Raw genomic sequence first — 19,552 nt, 5'->3', positions numbered from 1 at the left:
ATGCTCTCCCCAAGCTCTTAGAAACATATGGTTCTCAGAACATTATGTGCTTGCTGGGGTGTGTGTGTGAAAATGTGGATGAGGGTGAACACGTCTGTGTGTGTGTTGGTGTGTGGTATGAATGAATCAGGGAGACTCAGTGCGCACACAGTGCCTCTTCCGCCTCCTCCATCGTGACGTGCAAGAAAACCCCACAAGCATGCTACAAAAACCATCCAATGCAGACACTATATAGAAAGATAGCAAAACAGAGAAAGAAAATTCAATCAAAAAACATAGACTAACTTGTGGAGGTGACCTGACTGACTCTTGTGTTTGCCTGAAGTTGAACTTGTTAGTTAAAATTTAAAAGGATGAACACATAGTTGTGATTCAGAAGTAATGAAACACACAGTAGTAATGGGGGGTATAGAGGGAGGGATAAAGGAAGGGAGGGAGGTATAATTACAGTGAGAGGCAAAAGAGAGAGTGGTGAGAGTGAGAGGCACTCTAACCCTGCCCACTTCGACAAAGCCATTCAACTCCGATATAGTGAGCTCTCTGAGGCTTCTCCAGTGCTGTGCATATCAGCAGGACAGGACACCACCACACTTCTTTTTGCAAGGACTAAACTAGAGTGCACACTCTCCCAAACACTTCGTTTTTACAAAGACTGGACAAGAGTTTCTATTTTTATACAGTAAACCTTATTTTACCAACTGGACAAAACAAGAGGAATGGTTTTACAAAGCAGAGAGCTTGCTTTTCTGGAATTGACAAGAGAAGTGGTTTATGAGGACTGGAGCAAAGACCTGGTTTGTGAGACCAAGTAAAGATAGTAGTGAGGTAAAGTGCTTTACCCCATAGGAGTAATACAAGGGCATTGCCTGGTCTCAAATCTCTACTTTCCAACATCCAACTTTTTGAAGCTAGCAGCACCTCACTCAGAGAAGGATTGTACTTTTCTCAAACTTGTTATTTCTGTCTCCCACACAAGTGCTTTGTTGGTGTCGGTGAAACCCCATCAACACCTTGTGAATCGGGAGAGATAAGGTGAGGAGAGCTGTCCGGTGTGCTGCTGTCCTCTACTCACCCTTCTCCAAGTATTGTGTGCACGTGTGTGAGTCGGCGTTCTGTGGCACAGGATGCCCTTGTTAGCCGCGTTTGCCGGGGTGCTGGCGTTGCTTCTCGCCAGGCTTCAGACAGGATGTGGATCCCCTACTTTGGCTGGACCTCTGGCAGCTGTGGATGTGGCCATGCCAGAGCAGGGGCTGGTGGAGGAGACCCAGGTGACCAACTGTCCGTCCTGTGTGCTGGCCCAGATGACGAGGGGTTATGACCCGGTCCCTCCTGGATTTGAATCAGCATCTGAATCTGTGGCTTGGACTTCGGGCCAAACGGACATGGTGGAAGCGGTGAAGCGGCACATCCTCAACATGCTCCACCTGAGTGCACGGCCCAACGTCACGCACCCGGTGCCACGCGCCGCCCTGCTCAACGCCATCAAGAAACTACACGTTGGCCGTGTGGGTGAGGACGGCAGGGTGGAGATCCAGGAGGAGGGACTGGGGGGTGCTGGCGGTGAGTGGGCGGCACTGCCCGAGCCGCCCTCCGAGATCATTACCTTTGCCGAGCCAGGTGAGTCAGCGATTTTGTGTGCCTCTGTATGTTTGTGTGGTTAGCAGTTACAGTAATAACATCAATTACTTTCTTGATTTGTTTGATTCATTTAAAGAAGCACCACTCAGCACTATTAATCCGTTGTTATAGTACCTGAAAGTACTCACTGTTATCACATAATTATTTCCTGATAAATATCAGGTAAACCTGTGGAAACAGTTGTTTAAAAGGGCAGTGCAGTCCCAAAAATGTTCAATCTTTTAAAATAATATTTTCACACTATGAGGTTGAAATAACACCCTGAAATTGTGAAAATTATGATAAAACCCTTTTAGTTTTAAGAGCCTTAAAAAAAAAACTCCTGGAATTTCAGCCTGTTTAGGTGGGATGGAATTTTTCACAATCTGATCTGATTATTCTGACCAATGACCAGTCATCTTTTATTTGCATATGCATCCTCCTACTTTGAAGATCTAAGTTGGGTAGGCTCTAGAGTCTAGACGATCCTATCGACCAATCAGTGCTGTGTATGTAAATATATTTACATTTGTATCATCACGATCAGACTGAGCATTTCGATTGGCAAAAGGAGGCTCGTGGAAATAAATGATTAAAATATAAGTTTGAATTTGTTTTCATTAAATAAACACACAGTGATTTATTAAATATACAGTGATGATTTAAAAATTAAATTAAAAGTATGCAAGCGGGCAATTAAATAACGTGCTACCTGCATGTGTAAAATGTGTGTGCCTGGGTTTGGGTCTGTTTCAATATTGATGTGTGTCTGTGGTGCTTAAGGCATCTCTTCGAATTTGTAGTCAACACGGCTTAGATTAAACTATTGACGTCCCTTTGCAATTTCTTCGTTCGGGGGTTATGCGCACCGGCTACCCACGTGCCTTGGCATCTTTAGCTAGCACGAGTTCCCCACGCTTAAGCGAGTGTCGAATGCGGTTTTTGACTCAAAATGATTTCAGTGTGTACTCAGCTACTAGAGGGCACTTAAGGATTTTGCAAAATATGTTTGCCAGGTCATCATTGGAAATAAGAATTTGTTCTTAGCCGGCTTGCCAGGTTAAATAAAGGTTACATGAAATGTTGGTATTAGATTAAGAACAAGGAATTGTAAATTATGTGACATGCTAGATGTGTATAAATGTAGTTCAAGATGGACTATAATTCATGACTAAATTAATATTATCTCAAATGCTCAATAAACTGTGTGTCAGTGAGTGTGTCAATAACCATGAGTATTAGTGTGTGCATGCATCTGCCTGTTCCTCCATCCTCCTCTCTTGGAGTTAGTGTGTATGTGTGCGGGCACATCAATGGTAACAATTAATTTCTCCATAGCCATATCCAGGAAAATCATATACATTTCTCCGCTGTATGTCTTGTCAATTTAAACAGGGTAGCGAATTTTTGTTCACACTTTGTTGGTCTTGCCGATTTAAACATTGTAGTGACTTGGGTCACACTTTATTTGTATAGTCCCATATAGATGATCTACAGATGGTCAATCTATCAGCAAACAATCTGTTGATAAGCAACTGCTTGCTGAGGCTAGCATTAGGTTTAAAACAAGGATTGCGGCAAGGGTTGAGGTTAGGGCTATGGTTAGGGTAAGCGTATATATTTTTTAAATATCAATATCAAATCATTTCTGGGTTACAATTTAAGTACCTTACTGTAATAGATTTCCATGAAATAGATTTCCATTACTTTTGCCCCAAAAATATTTATCTTGCAAGAATTTAGCTTGGAGTGCTCTGAGTTGGGGGGGGGGACTGAAAACTATCTGTTATTGCCAGAGGTTTGGAACTTTCTTTGTTATTGGTCTATTAACCAATGTACCGCATACTGCTTGGTAATTGTGTGTATAAAAAACCTGGGCTGTTGGCTGTGGGAAATCCTAGGCAGGGAGTTTGCAGGGAATCAATTGTCTGGCAGTCGGGGGAAATCGGCCTTAAAGCTACTGTCGTCCTACCAACGCTACCACAAGATCAGGCTCTGAATGAGACCTAACCCAGTTTAATTTATACCCAGCGTTTGGTTGGTGAAGTCTAGTGGCACTTTGTATCGATACAAAAAACTTCACAGTATAACTGTATCCTAATGTATGGGTTTTTGCATTTTAGGCCTCGGTTTTCAGAATTTTACAACAGCGGGTCAACCACTTGATTGAAATACGTCAACCACGTTCACATCTATAGTTGGGAATTTTCATATGCAGGTGTGAAGTGGATGAATCAGAGACAACGATACGAAAACAACAATAGGAGAGTTTTAATACAATGCATCAGAACTACAACATGTATCCCCTCCACGTGCAACAGTGTGCTCTCATGCGCTGCACGCCACCGCAACGAGGGGGATGCTCTGATTCTGGAGGCTCTCCTGATTGCGGGCTGGCCATTGTGTATGGCAGCAGAGCGGCGCAACCAGCATGTGACAAGCACATTCTTCTCCTGCTTGCTTGCTTACATAAATGTGCATAATGGCTTGGTGCTTTAAATAACCACCCTTTTGTATGAACCTTGGATTTAAAAAAGTGGCGGTGAAATTAGGGGGGATTAACGATGCGCAGGGGGGGTCGAAGGGCCCGACCGACATACCTGCGCGGTTTCTAACCGTACATAATCACTTCATTCATCCAAATATGGGGCCAAATAATTACTGTGGAGGCTATAAGTGGATATGGGGATGGGGGAGAAGGAGAGAGGATAGAGAGGGAGAAAAAGAGAGAGAATAAAGAGAAAGAGAAAAAAGAGGGTGACCAAGAGAGAAAAAGAGAGAGTGGGAGAGGACCAAAATAGTGAGAAGGGAGGGGACAGAGAGAGAGAGGCGCCTGCCACCTCTCACAGCAATCAGCACTACCGTCTACTCTGAATGAATAGTCAGGAACCAATAACACATCGTTAATGACATTCCTGTAGTGGCGATGGTCTTTTTTCGCCGACTGAGATTTCTTGGAAGATGAAGATGCTTTTCTTTTTTTATCTGCTGCGCTATCTAGCCAAATATATTTAGAGGTGCTTCGCTTTCAAGCTTTTCTATTTTCCCTGTTTTGTTTGTTCATTCATTCATTGCAAGTAAAAGGAAAAAGAGATAGAGAGCCTTGCTAGGGAGGGAGGGATTTCTGTTGTCGAAAAAGTATAAATACATTTAGTGTTGTTTGGTTTTACTGTACATGCATATCCATATCCATAAGAGATATGAGTTGCTCCCTTTTCAGTACAAAAGCCCCCAAAGCACTCCCAAAAAATGTACAACTCTGACTGTTTTGGTGGTGACTGTGCTTTATTTGGTTAGCTAAAGTAGTTGTCCTTTTTGTCTGTGATAAATTTGGTGCGATTCCCAGGACACCGCTGAGCACCAGCTATGCACGAATTCCTCAAATGGTCTTAGAACACATTCAGTTTTACTGGTCAGGAAACGTATGGCTTTGTTCCTAGAACCAATGTGAAACCAAAAACGAGCGTTCCCACAACTTTCAAGGAACCAAACGTGGTAGCTATAGACATTTTTGAGTGTACATTTTTAAAACGTGTTTAAAGACTAGAGGGTTAAAATAACACTGTGTGTGTTAAAAGTATTGAACACAAATAGTTACAACATTACAGATGATTAACCACTTTTGCTGTGCAGATCCTCATTGCGCATTTTTGAAGTGTTATCTTATACTGGACATTGGAAGTGCTACAGGAGAGGGTTGAACTTGAATTTAGTCAGATGTAATGGAGGAATTCTATACGTGGGCACAATTGAATTTAGTCCAGGACAAAGTATCCATTGTTGTGGTCACCTAAAGATTATTTATCTGTTGTTATTCCATGTCTGAGGGGTATACTTCTTCGTGGGATAGAGGAGTTAGCGAGCTAACTTTGGTCAATTCTGAGTTCAACTTGGGATAACCGTTGACACCAAGGTTTCTCACCTTTTACCCATGCAGGTACATTTCTATGGCAAGAAATCCTTCAGCTCTAACCTGCTCCTGGGCAACTCCACTTTATCCTGAATGAAGTGTCTGAGTTGTGCCTCTTTCCAGCGTTGTGCCTTTTTCCTTAAAATAGGTATGCAATGTGAGATAGGCTGGCAATTGGGGATGTGTGTTGTTAAGTGACGGGTTGCACATGGTTGAACTTTGTCTCAATTGCAGCATGGTGACAGTGGAGAGAGACTTCTCAGTAGCTCTCCGTAGACAGGCCACCACTCCTGGGTCCGTTTTAAAATGTAGGCCTAAACAAGCGTTTCTTATTGGACAAGTTCAGGAAGTTACCTCTTCCTTTCAAAAAATGTTCTCCCTACTGGACATGACCCAGGACTGTGGCGTGTGAACAACCCACAAAGGCCCTCTCGATCCTGCAGGACTCAGAGAGATTAAAGAAGACAGTTTGTGTTGTGGGTTAGAATGTCCTACACGCTCTGATTAACTCAAGTTTGTTTGAGAGTATGAGATTAAAAGGGGATCTGTTTTTAGAAATAACACTTTATAAGAGCTTTCATGAATAAGGATGAGTGTATTAGTATTTTATTTGAAAACATTTATTTTCAAATTCATACGTTTGTATAACATTTATTATAATATATTTTTTTAAGCGTTTAAGCATGAACAATAGCCATATCAGACAACAAATATGTCCAATTGGTGTTCATGAGGCTGTCCTAATATGGACACCATACACATGTCCAATCACTGCATCTCCAGGACCCTAACCTACCGTTTATTCATGAAAGTAACTAGGCGGTTATTATAAAGTGTAACCAGGCTCACAACAACCCTCTCACAGCCCATTGCTTTCCAAAGTAAACAGATGCCAAAGTGACTGGGGAAGATACTTCTGAGCCCACCTAATCAGACATGACAGACCTTGAACAAATACAGTCTTGTACAGAGTATGGAGTTTGGATAGAATGGAGTGTCCACTGTCAATAGCATGCATAATACACTATATATACAAAAGTATGTGGACACCCCTTCAAATGAGTGGTTTTGGCTATTTCAGCCACACCCGTTGCTGACTGGTGTATAAAATCGAGCACACAGCCATGCAATCTCCATAGACAAACATTGGCATTAGAATGACCTTAAAGAGGAGCTCAGTGACTTTCAATGTGGAACCATCATAGGATGCCACCTTTACAACAAGTCAGTTAGTCAAATTTCTGCCCTACTAGAGTGTGCTGTAAGTGCTGTTATTGTGCTGTTATTGTGCTGTTATTGGGAAGTGGAAATGTATTAGAGCAACTACAGCTCAGCCACAAAGTGGTAGGCCACGCAAGCTCACAGAACACGACCACTGAGTGCTGAAGGGTGTAGAGCATAAAAATCATCTGTCCTTGGTGTTCCAAACTGCCTCTGGAACCAACATTGCACAAGATCCAGCCCCCCCCCCCCCAAAAAACAAAAAAAAAATATTAGTCGGGAGCTTCATGAAATGGATTTCTATGGCAGACTAGCCACATACAAGCCTAACATCACCATGTGCAATGCCAAACGTTGACTGGAGTGGTGTAAAGATCGCCACCATTAGACCCGTTTCACCATCTGGTAGTCGAACCCAGACGAATCTGGGTATGGCGGATGCCAGGAGAACGCTACCTGCCCCAATACATAATGCCAGTTGTAAAGTTTTGTGGAGGAGGAATAATGGTCTGGGGCTGTTTTTCATGGTTCTGGCTTGGCACCTTAGTTCCAGTGAAGAGAAATCTTAACGCTAAAGCATACAATGTCAACAAAACAAAGGAGATGATCGTGGACTTCAGGAAACAGTAGAGGGTGCACCCCTCTATTAATATCGACGGGACCGCAGTGGAGAAGGTGAAAAGCTTCAAGTTCCTTGGTGTACACATCACTGACAAATTGAAATGGACCACCCACACAGACAGAGCAACAGAGCCTCTTCAACCTCAGGAGGCTAAAGAAATTTGGCTTGTCACCTAAAACCCTCACAACTTTTACAGATGCGAAATTGAAAGCATCCTGTCGGGCTATATCACCGCCTGGTACGGCAACTGCACCACCCGCAACCGCAAGGCTCTCCAAAGGGTGGTGCAGTCTGCCCAACTCATTACCGGGGGCAAACCACCCGCCCTCCAGGACAGCTACAGCACCCGATGTCACAGGAAGGCCAAAAAGATCATCAAGGACATCAACCACCTGAGCCACTGCCTGTTCACCCCACTATCAACCAGAAGACAAGGTCAGTACAGGTGCATCAAAGCTGGGACCGAGAGGCTGAAAAACAGCTTCTATCGCAAGGCCATCAGACTGTTAAACAGCCATCACTAGCACATTAGAGGCTGCTGCCTATAGGCATAGGCTAGAAATCACTGGCCACTTTAAGGAATGGAACACTAGTCACTTTAATAATGTTTACATATCTGGCATTACTCATCTCATATGTATATACTGTATTCTATACTATTCTACAGTATCTTAGCCACTTAATAATGTTTACATATCTTGCATTAATCATTTCATATGTATATACTGTATTCTATACTATTATACGGTATCATAGTTACTTAATGTTTACACATCTGGCATTACTCATCTCATGTCTATATACTGTTTTCTATACTATTCTACGGTATCTCATTCACTTAATAATGTTTAGATATCTTGCATTACTTATCTCATATGTATATACTGTATTCTATACTATTCTACTGTATCTTAGTTCGTTCTGCTCTGATATCGCTTGTCCATATGTACAGTGCCTTGCGAAAGTATTCGGCCCCCTTGAACTTTGCGACCTTTTGCCACATTTCAGGCTTCAAACATAAAGATATAAAACTGTATTTTTTTGTGAAGAATCAACAACAAGTGGGACACAATCATGAAGTGGAACGATATTTATTGGATATTTCAAACTTTTTTAACAAATCAAAAACTGAAAAATTGGGCGTGCAAAATTATTCAGCCCCTTTACTTTCAGTGCAGCAAACTCTCTCCAGAAGTTCAGTGAGGATCTCTGAATGATCCAATGTTGACCTAAATGACTAATGATGATAAATACAATCCACCTGTGTGTAATCAAGTCTCCGTATAAATGCACCTGCACTGTGATAGTCTCAGAGGTCCGTTAAAAGCGCAGAGAGCATCATGAAGAACAAGGAACACACCAGGCAGGTCCGAGATACTGTTGTGAAGAAGTTTAAAGCCGGATTTGGATACAAAAACATTTCCCAAGCTTTAAACATCCCAAGGAGCACTGTGCAAGCGATAATATTGAAATGGAAGGAGTATCAGACCACTGCAAATCTACCAAGACCTGGCCGTCCCTCTAAACTTTCAGCTCATACAAGGAGAAGACTGATCAGAGATGCAGCCAAGAGGCCCATGATCACTCTGGATGAACTGCAGAGATCTACAGCTGAGGTGGGAGACTCTGTCCATAGGACAACAATATATTGCACAAATCTGGCCTTTATGGAAGAGTGGCAAGAAGAAAGCCATTTCTTAAAGATATCCATAAAAACTGTCATTTAAAGTTTGCCACAAGCCACCTGGGAGACACACCAAGCATGTGGAAGAAGGTGCTCTGGTCAGATGAAACCAAAATTTAACTTTATGGCAACAATGCAAAACGTTATGTTTGGTGTAAAAGCAACACAGCTCATCACCCTGAACACACCATCCCCACTGTCAAACATGGTGGTGGCAGCATCATGGTTTGGGCCTGCTTTTCTTCAGCAGGGACAGGGAAGATGGTTAAAATTGATGGGAAGATGGATGGAGCCAAATACAGGACCATTCTGGAAGAAAACCTGATGGAGTCTGCAAAAGACCTGAGACTGGGATGGAGATTTGTCTTCCAACAAGACAATGATCCAAAAAAAATACAAATAAAGCAAAATCTACAATGGAATGGTTCAAAAATAAACATATCCAGGTGTTAGAATGGCCAAGTCAAAGTCCAGACCTGAATCCAATCGAGAATCTGTGGAAAGAACTGAAAACTGCTGTTCACAAATGCTCTCCATCCAACCTCACTGAGCTCGAGCTGTTTTGCAAGGAGGAATGGGAACAAAATTTCAGTCTCTCGATGTGCAAAACTGATAGAGACATACCCCAAGCGACTTACAGCTGTAATCGCAGCAAAAGGTGGCGCTACAAAGTATTAACTTAAGGGGGCTGAATAATTTTGCACGCCCAATTTTTCAGTTTTTGATTTGTTAAAAAAGTTTGAAATATCCAATAAATGTCGTTCCACTTCATGATTGTGTCCCACTTGTTGATTCTTCACAAAAAAATACAGTTTTATATCTTTATGTTTGAAGCCTGAAATGTGGCAAAAGGTCGCAAAGTTCAAGGGGGCCGAATACTTTCGCAAGGCACTGTATATAGTCTTAATTAATTCATACTTAGATTTGTGTGTATTGGGTATTTATTGTGTAAATTGTTAGATGTTACTTGTTAGATATTACTGCACTGTCGGAGCTAGAAGCACAAGCATTTCGCTACACCCAAAATAACATCTGCTAATCACGTGTATGTGACCAATAAAATATTACTTGATTTGATTTACAATGTCATTGTAGACAATGTTGTGCTTCCAACTTTGTGGCAACAGTTTGGGGAAGGCCCTTTCCTGTTTCCTTTGCACAAAGTGAGTTCCATACAGAAATGGTTTGTGGAGATCGGTGTGGAAGAACTTGTCTGGCCTGCACACAGGCATGGCCTAAACCCCATCAAACACCTTTGGGATGAATTGGAACACTGACTGCGACCAGGCCTAATCACCAAACATCAGTGCCCAACCTCACCAATGCTCTTGTGGCTGAATGGAAGCAAATCCCCGCAGCAATGTTCCAACATCTAGTGGAACGAGTGGAGGCTGTTATAGCAGCAAAGGGGGGACCAACTCCATATTAATGACTATGATTTTGGATTGAGTTGTTCGATGAGGAGGTGTCCACATAACTTTTTTTGGTCATATTGTGTATCTCTCATTTAGCCCAAAACTCTATTTAATACACAGAGTAAGCATTTAAATTGATTTAAAGAGGCTATACGGCTTTTACCTTTGGTGTTGCTCTTAAGCCAAAAGGGGTTCCCTAAAAGGACAGAAATATTTTTCAGAAATTACATTATTGGACAGAAAGGGGCACAGCTCCAGTCATCATTTCTGTACAGCCTTTTTTCAACATACTCATTTGTTTTTAGCAGAGCCCCAAAAACATGCATGTGTTGCCTAACCAAAATGACTGTGAACATTTGAAGCATTGCTCTCATTGTGATGACTAAATGCCCTATTCCCTTTCCTGCTCTAGGAAACTCTCCATCTGCCATGACCTTTGACATTTCCAAGGAGGGCAGCGAGCTCTCGGTGGTGGAGCAGGCCAACGTGTGGCTCTTCCTGAAGCTGGCCAAGGGGACAGGGCGGGTCAAGGGAAAAGTGAACATCCAGCTTCTGCAGCGCCGCCGGCAGAAGCCGAAAGCTCCAGGCTCTGCATCCACCTCCACTGAGACCCAGGGCGAGGAGGAGGAGTTGGTGTCAGAGAAGATGGTGGACACACGGCGCAGCGGCTGGCATACTCTCCCCGTGCCACGCAGCATCCAGTCCCTGCTGGATACCGGTGGCAGAGTCCTGGACCTGCGAGTCTCCTGCCCACTGTGCACCGAGGTGGGTGCCAAACCCGTCTTGGTCCCCACCGAGGACGAGCAACCGGGACGGGAGAGGGAACAGTCCCACCGGCCATTCCTCATGGTCGTACTGCGGCCTGGCGAGGAGGAACACGCTCACCGCCGTGCCAAACGAGGCCTGGAGTGCGACGACAAGATGCACATGTGCTGCAAGAGGCAGTTCTATGTCAACTTCAAGGACATCGGCTGGAACGACTGGATCATCGCTCCGCCAGGCTACCACGCCAACTACTGCGAGGGTGACTGCCCCAGCCATGTAGCCAGCATCACTGGTTCCTCGCTGTCCTTTCACTCCACTGTCATTAACCACTACCGCATGCGGGGCTACGCGCCCTTCCAGAACATCAAGTCATGCTGCGTGCCCACGCGACTACGCGCCATGTCCATGCTCTACTACAACGAGGAGCAGAAGATCATCAAGAAGGACATCCAGAACATGATCGTGGATGAGTGCGGCTGCTCGTAAGAGACAGTACAGAGCAGTAAAAGACTCATCCATAATAAATAGGCACCATTGATATGATGGACATAATATAACTGGTATGATGGACAATACATTTTTGGGGAGTTCTTTGACTGATCTGTCTGTTTTGTCTTATTATCTGACAGGGTATCGTTAAATCGGAATAGTCTCTGTGGCACTTTCAGATAAAAAAGAGATACATCATATATTTTTGTTAAATGGAGACAGAGTGAGACTACTTATCACTGTTTATGCGCAATGTGATTCCTGCTTCTCTGCACTGCAATGAACATGGAACAGTTCCCTGAAAAAAAACTATGCAACTGATGAAGTATTACGATGTGTTGTATTTTTGTTAATGTTTCTTTATATGTGTTTTGTTTCTTAATTGTATACAAAGTAGACTTTTTTTAGTACTTTTTTTCTCCAAATGTGTGTCTGTGTTTCAAATGTTTGTATTGTTATTGTTGAGAGATACTTGAAAGACATAGGTTTGACCAGCTACTGGAGCCAAACACTAATATAATTATTAACAAGGTTTATTATTAGAATTATTATTATTGTTATCCATTTCTGAACTACTTTGTCTTTGTACATAAAAATAATGAATGTTGAAATTTGCACTATACCAACATTCTTGCCAGCTTGATCACATTGACGGTAACTGGCATTTGGGCCTGCATGAAGAGATACTGCAGGTAGCCCAGTGGTTAGAGCGTTGGGCCAGTAACTGAAAGGTTGCTGGATTGAATCTCTGAGCTGACAAGGTTCTGTCCCTGAACAAGGCAGTTAACCTGCTGTTCCCTGGTTGGCTGTCATTGTAAATAAGAATTTGTTCTTAACTGACTTACGTAGTTAAATAAAGGTTACATTTAAAAAACTATTTTTTTAAAGAGAAGACTATACACAAGACACATTTAACACATAAACAGCACATACTATAGCTACGGATAGTCTCTCAATCAAAGTAAGGCCAAAGATGGGAGCACCATTAGCTTTTTCAATATGATTCATTTACCAGAAGGACATTCTCTACTAAAGCATCTTGATTAATCTTCCTAACAACTGGTGATGACAAAGAAAAAAAAACACTTTGACCAATCTATGAAAATTATGAAACGAACACTTCAAAGAGTCTGAAAATGTCTTCCAATGGTTAAATCCATTTGGTATGACTTTTTTCCTGCTTCTTTTGTTCAACACTTCTTTCAAACTGAAATTGGAGAGCAGTGGTGTTCCAAACATATGAAATATATGATGATATTCATAACATTACACATGTCATAAATGACAAACATACAAAGGTCAGGGAATGTGTTTGAGAGAAGAGAAGACACTGAAACAACACATTTAGACAACTTTACATACTCTTGAGTTACTGAAAATGATTTTGCTCTGTTGTACAAATCAGAACTGTTGCTTATGGATATTTTTTTATATAATTTATTTGGCAGCAATTTTTTGCTTCATCATTAAACACAATGCGTTATACTATTTCTGTCATGTTTTGTTTCAGTTATCCGTAACACTTTACTTAATGCGTCCAGGTTTTCACAATGGTTGAAATTTCGTCCAGTCAACGCTTACTCCAAATCCAATGCTTTTACATTTATGATGGGGGAAAAAGGTAGAAAATGTGCAAAATGACGCAAAAAGTCTGTCAGGCTGTCTTAGACACATGGACATAAAGTGGCTACTGTGGAGCCAACACCAGCAGGGAATGCAACCCCAGCGAGGGACAAACTAGCCCTGCCACAAAGCTGGTTGGCTGGATGCTTGTGAGTGACATTGAGCTGCAGTTGCAGGGCCATGTCTGACCATAAACAAGGCGAGCAGCAAACATTCCACAGGCTTCAAGGGCAAGAGACGTGAGTGCTCGCTGATAACCCCTTATAAGATGCCAAGGAGGAGGACGATTGGAGTGATTTGGCAAGCAGGCCTCAGAGGAGTGCTATCTCGTGGCCCTAAAGATGGTTCAGGGCCCCTTGTTGGCACGTGCTTGTTTTTCAGATCCCTGGCTTGAAATATCCTGGGAGGAAATGTATGTAATGATGCTAAGGCTAACAGGAGTTCCAATAAAAAAATTGCTTGAAGTAATTGTCCAGTGTTTCCAGATTTCTATGAAACATGACCTATAATTACTTACAATATGAGTGAAATAGTTTTCCTTACAAATAATGGTCATGAAATATGTTAAAAAGCAGCTATTCTGTGTTGGAATGGTGTGTGTATACTCCACCAGCAGAATGGTGTCGGTAAGCAGACCCGCGAGCAATTGCGTCCCCTCATGATGAGTTCAGATTTTTTGTGATACAGAGTTTAATGACTGTGATAGGAGAAAAAATTAGGATGGATCAACAACATTGTAGTTACTTCAAAATACTTTCTAAAAGAAGCAAGCCTGTACAGAATAACGAATATTCCATCCTTCTTGCAATAAGGCACAAAAGTAAAACTGCAAAAGATTTGGCAAAGCAATGAACGTTATGTCATGAATAAAAAACGTTATGTTTGGGTCAAATCCAACACAACACATTCTGAGTACCACTCTTCGGCATCATGTTATGGGTATGCCTATTATCGGCAACGACTGGGAGTTATTTATGATGAAAAGAAACGTTCCTGAGTGGCCCAATTTACGTTGCTGATGCACATACAAACACTTCTAGAAAACACACTGAAAACATGGTCCCCAGCCAAACTTTGTGTCCTAATTGGCTGAAGACAATAACCACTCTGAGGTAGTGTGGGAGGAGCCAGAGTCCAAATGTCCATTCGGGCACACAGATTGGCTGAAACCAAGAGGCGGTAATAGACCCCTGAGAGGGGAAGAACTCACTCCAATGGGACTGTAGGGAAAGTCACCGTACACAGGCATGGCCTTTTTTACAGTAACATAATTGACAAGGCTTGACATTGGTTATGATTATGACAGTGGATGCCTTTCAAACTCACAAAATCATAGGCATGATGCAAAATAATCTCTGAAACTGATAAGCTGGTTTTACTACAAAAATATTTGTCTAAGCCTCCCTGATAGATATGGATGTAGCTAGATACTGTCTGCCTACGTACCTAGGTACATTTGTACACTTTGCTCACAATGAAAAAGTTTAGGGATATGCCATATTTCTTTCTATTAGTTCTAAATGTAATGTCTGTGCCTGTGCACATTTTGTTATGTTACAGCCTTATTCTAAAATTGATTAAATACTTTTCCCCTTATCAATCTAAACACAATAACCCATAATGACAAAGTGAAAACAGGTTCTTTGAACTTTTTGCAAATGTATTAAAAATAGAAAACAAAAATGCATCCTGTTTACATTGATCATCCTTAAGATGTTTCTACAACTTGATTGGAGTCCACCTGTAGTAAATGCAATTGATTGGACATGATTTGGAAAGGCACACACCAGTCCAAATAAGGTCCCGCAGTTGACAATGCATGTCAGAGCAAACACCAAGCCATGAGGTCGAAGGAATTTTACGTAGAGCTCACAGACAGGTTTGTGTTGAGGCACAGATCTGGGGAAGCAGCATTGAAGGTCCCCAAGAACACAGTTGCCTCCATCATTCTTAAATGGAAGACGTTTGGAACCACCAATATTCTTCCTAGAGCTGGTTCCCCTCAGGGAGGTGACCAAGAACCCGATGCTCACTCTGACAGAGCTTCAGAGTTCCTCTGTGGAGATGGGAGAACCTTCCAGAAGGACAACCATGCAGCACTCACCAATCTGTATTTAAGTATTCATACCCCTTGACTTTTTCCACATTTTACAGCCTTATTCTAAAATTTATTTAAAAAATTCCCTCAATCTACACACGATAACCCATTATGACAAAGCAAAAAGAGGTTGTAGAAACATCTCAAGGATGATCAATGGAAACACGATGTAAGGCTCAATTTCAAGTCTGCTAGCAAAGGATCTGAATACTTATGTATGAAAACGTATGTAAATAAGTTGTTGAATACGTATGTAATTTTTTGTATTTATTTGGAAAATGTGTTAAAAATGTCTAAAATGTCTAGAATAAGGCTGTAACGTAACAAAATGTGGAAAAGTCAAGGGTCTGAATACTTTCCGAATGCACTGTATATAAATATCTTTGGCGTTCCCATTAATGCAGTCAAATTTCGAAGATCGATAGAAAAGATCCATATTTATTTTATGGTGGTTCTACATGGTCTGAGGCTGAGCCACACTATCCTTTATCCGGCTTCGGTACACTGGAAATGGTGTTTGGCATGGTGAGCTGGGAAAGCTGAGAGACTCCTTGTGCTTGTCCTTGTGGCGAATGGTCTTGTCCTGTCTGCGACGTATGGCCAGCTGGATTCTGCTGGAAGTAGTGTAAGTGGTGTAGGAACTCTGTTTGGACCTCTTGCAGAATATTTGCTGGTACTGTACATCTGCTGGAAAGACATGTTTATGGTGTTCGCATTTTACCCTTTTTGTGGAAGGGACATTTTACAGTTGGTAAAGGTGTGAAACGAATGGGACCTACAGTACGCGTTTAGAGACCGGCTAGTGTATTGTTTAGGACAAGGGTGTGGGTGTGCATAGGGTGTGAAAAGTCTTAGGAGGGCAGTTCTTACACAATATATGTGTAAGAATTGGCAAGACAAGACAAACTGGCAGCAGACCAACAGTAAATGCAGGTATAAGTACACAAGGGACAAGGGTCTACCTAAGCCCACACCGCACCTCCAGAAAGTATTCATACCCCTTATTCCACATTTTGCAGCCTGAATTAAAAATGAATTACATATTTTTTTCTCATCCATCTACACACAATACTCCTTAACGACAAAGTGAAAACATGTTTTTAGAAATTTTACCAAGTTTATTGAAAATGAAATACAGAAATACCTAATTTACGTACGTATTCACACCCCTGAGTAAATCATGTTAAAATAACCTTTGGCAGTGATTACAGCTATGAGTCTTTCTGGGTAAGTCTCTGAGAGCTTTGCACACCTGGATTATACAATATTTGCACATTATTCTTTGTAAAATTCTTCAAGCTCTGTCAAATTTGTTGCTGATCATTGCTAGACAGCCATTTTCAAGTCTTGCCATAGATGTTCAAGCTGATTTAAGTCAAAACTCTAACTAGGCCACTCAGGAACATTCAATGTGGTCTTGGTAAGCAACTCCAGTGTATATTTGGCCTTGTGTTAAAGGTTATTGGTAAAATGTGAATTTGTCTGTTGGAAAGCAGACTGAACCAGGTTTCTCTTTAGGATTATTTCTGTGCTTAGCTGTATTCCATTTATTTTTATCATAAAAACTCCCTAATACTTCCTGATGACAAGCATACCCATAACATGATGCAGCCACCACCATTCTAGAAAATATGAAGAGTGGTACCCAGTGGCCCAAACATAATGCTTTGTATTCATACATTTCATTGCTTTGCCACATTTTTGGCAGTGTTACTTTAGTGTCTCATTGCAATAAGGATGGATGTTTTGGAATATTTGTTATTCTATTAAAACTTTCTTCTTTTAGAAAGTATTGTGGAATAACTACAATCCATTTTCATTTTTTTCCTATCACAGCCGTTAAATTCTGTAACTGTTTTAAAGTCACCATGGGCCTCATGATGAAATCCCTGAGCAGTTCCCTTCCTCTCCTCCAACTGAATTTGGAAGAACGCCTATATCTTTGTAGTGACCTGTTTAATTAAAAACTTCACCATGCTCAAAGGGATATTAAATGTATTTTTTAACAGATTTGTTTTTACCCCTCTATTAATAGGCATCCTTCTTTGCGAGAGATTGGAAAACCTCCCTGGTCTTTGTGGTTGAAACTGTGTTTGAAATGCAATGCTCAACTGAGGGGCCTTACAGGTAATTAATTGTATGTGTGGGGTACAGAGATGAGATAATCATTCAGCATTTAATCTTATTATATTATTATAAGTCCATGCAACTTATTATGTGACTTGTTTAGCAAACCTTTACTCCTGAACTTATTTAGGCTTGCCATAACAACGGTGTTGAGTACTTATTGACTCAAGACTTTTCAGCTTTCAGTTTCAAATAATTTGTAAAAATGTTAAAAATATATCATTCCACTTTGACATTATGGATACTGTGTGTAGGCCAGTAAAAAATAGCATTAATCATTTATATTCAGGCTGTAACACATCTAAATGTGGATAACATTTAGGGGTGTGAATACTTTCTGAAAGCACTGGCCAATAGATTGGGCTTAATTTATACTGAACAAAAATATTAAAAATGTTCCTTAATTACAGTTCAAATGAGGAGATCAGTCAATTGAAATAAATTCATTATGCCCTAATCTATGGACTGGGAATACAGATATGCATATGTTGGCCACAGATACTTTCAAATAAATGGGCCTCACAATGGGCCTCAGGATCTCCTCCGGGTATTTCTGTGCATTCAAATTTCCGTAAATAAAATGCAATTGTGTTTGTTGTCTGTAGCTTATGCCTGCCCATGCCATAACCCCCCCCCCCCCCCCACCATGGGCACTCTGTTTACAACATTGACATCAGCAAACCGCTTGCCCACACAACACCATACATGCCGGTTGGACGTACTACCAAATTATCTTAAAACGATATTGGAGGCGGCTTATGGTAGAGAAAGGAACATTTAGTTCTCTGTCAATAATTCCCTCAAAACTTGAGACGTCTGTAGCATTGTGTTGTGTGACAAAACTGCACATTTTAAAGTGACCTTTTAATGTTCCCAGCACAAGGTAATGATCGTGCCGTTTAATCAGCTTCTTGAATGAGTGACCAGTGTAGCGTTGAGGTGAAAAATAACACCTTTTACATTACTTGAGAAAGGAGAGAATTGAAACAGAGGGTTAAAGAGGAATGAAAAGAAAATGATGAGGAGCAGAGCGGGGTTGAGCGTGAATATGTATTAGCAAGAATCATGAGAAAGGATTGAGGGTGTAAGTGTGGTCTATTATGATATTACCCCAGGAACTTGATTTAGAATGCTTAAGAGTGAAGCTATAGTAATAGGGTGAAAAGATCAGATCAGAAAAAACAAAATCCCGTAACCAATTGTGCTGTTGTGTATGTTTTTTCATGTTATTTGTAACTTATTTTGTACATAATGTTTCTGCCACTGAGTCTTATGACCGAAAATAGCTTCTATATATCTGGACAGCAATTACTCACCCTGTGCTGGAGGAATACTTTTTCTTCAACGAGCTGGTCGGGAAGGATTTATATCAGACGCCTGACAAGGCCCTCATCCCTGTCATTCGCAAGAGAAAGAGACGGTGGTGTCGAGGACGAAGGTCCAGGTGCTTTGTAAGAATCCGTCGCCAAGAGGGTTAATCTACCTTTACCATCAGTCCTATTAGCCAACGTACAATCAATCGATAATAAAATAGATGAACTATGTTCATGTATATCCTACCAACGGGACATTAAAAACTGTAATATCCTATGTTTCACCAAGCTGTGGCTGAACGACGACATGAATAACATACAGGTGGCGAGTTTGAAGCATTTTTGCCAGGATAAAACAGCAGCCTCTGGTAAGACAAGGGGTGGTGGTCTGTGTATATTTGTAAACAACAGCTGGTGCACGAAATCTAAGGAAGACTCAAGGTTTTGCTCGCCTGAAGTAGAGTATCTCATGATAAGCTGTAGACCACACTATTTACCAAGAGAGTTTTCATCTGTATTTTTTGAAGCTGTCTATATACCACCACAAAGACCGAACTCAGTGAGCTGTATACTGTCATAAGCATACAGGAAAACACTCTTCCAGAGGCGCCGCTCCTAGTGGCCGGGGACTTTAATGCAGGGAAACTCATGTTAAATGTGCAACCAGA

General features: G+C 41.5%; 1 protein-coding gene across 1 annotated transcript; it reads left to right on the top strand.

Moving 5' to 3' along the window:
- Positions 1 to 483: 483 nt before the first annotated feature.
- On the top strand, positions 484 to 13,810 carry LOC110529989 (inhibin beta A chain). Its single transcript, XM_021612708.2, has 2 exons — positions 484 to 1,617; positions 10,882 to 13,810. The coding sequence occupies exons 1-2, from the start codon at positions 1,125 to 1,127 to the stop codon at positions 11,718 to 11,720; spliced, it is 1,332 nt and encodes a 443-aa protein (XP_021468383.1). The 5' UTR covers positions 484 to 1,124; the 3' UTR covers positions 11,721 to 13,810.
- The last annotated feature ends 5,742 nt before the right edge of the window (positions 13,811 to 19,552 follow it).

The sequence above is a fragment of the Oncorhynchus mykiss genome, chromosome 8, assembly GCF_013265735.2.
Source record: "Oncorhynchus mykiss isolate Arlee chromosome 8, USDA_OmykA_1.1, whole genome shotgun sequence".
NCBI lineage: Eukaryota > Metazoa > Chordata > Actinopteri > Salmoniformes > Salmonidae > Oncorhynchus > Oncorhynchus mykiss.
The sequence above is the reverse complement of the archived record's forward strand: the minus strand, read 5'-3'. Positions and strand labels throughout refer to the sequence as shown.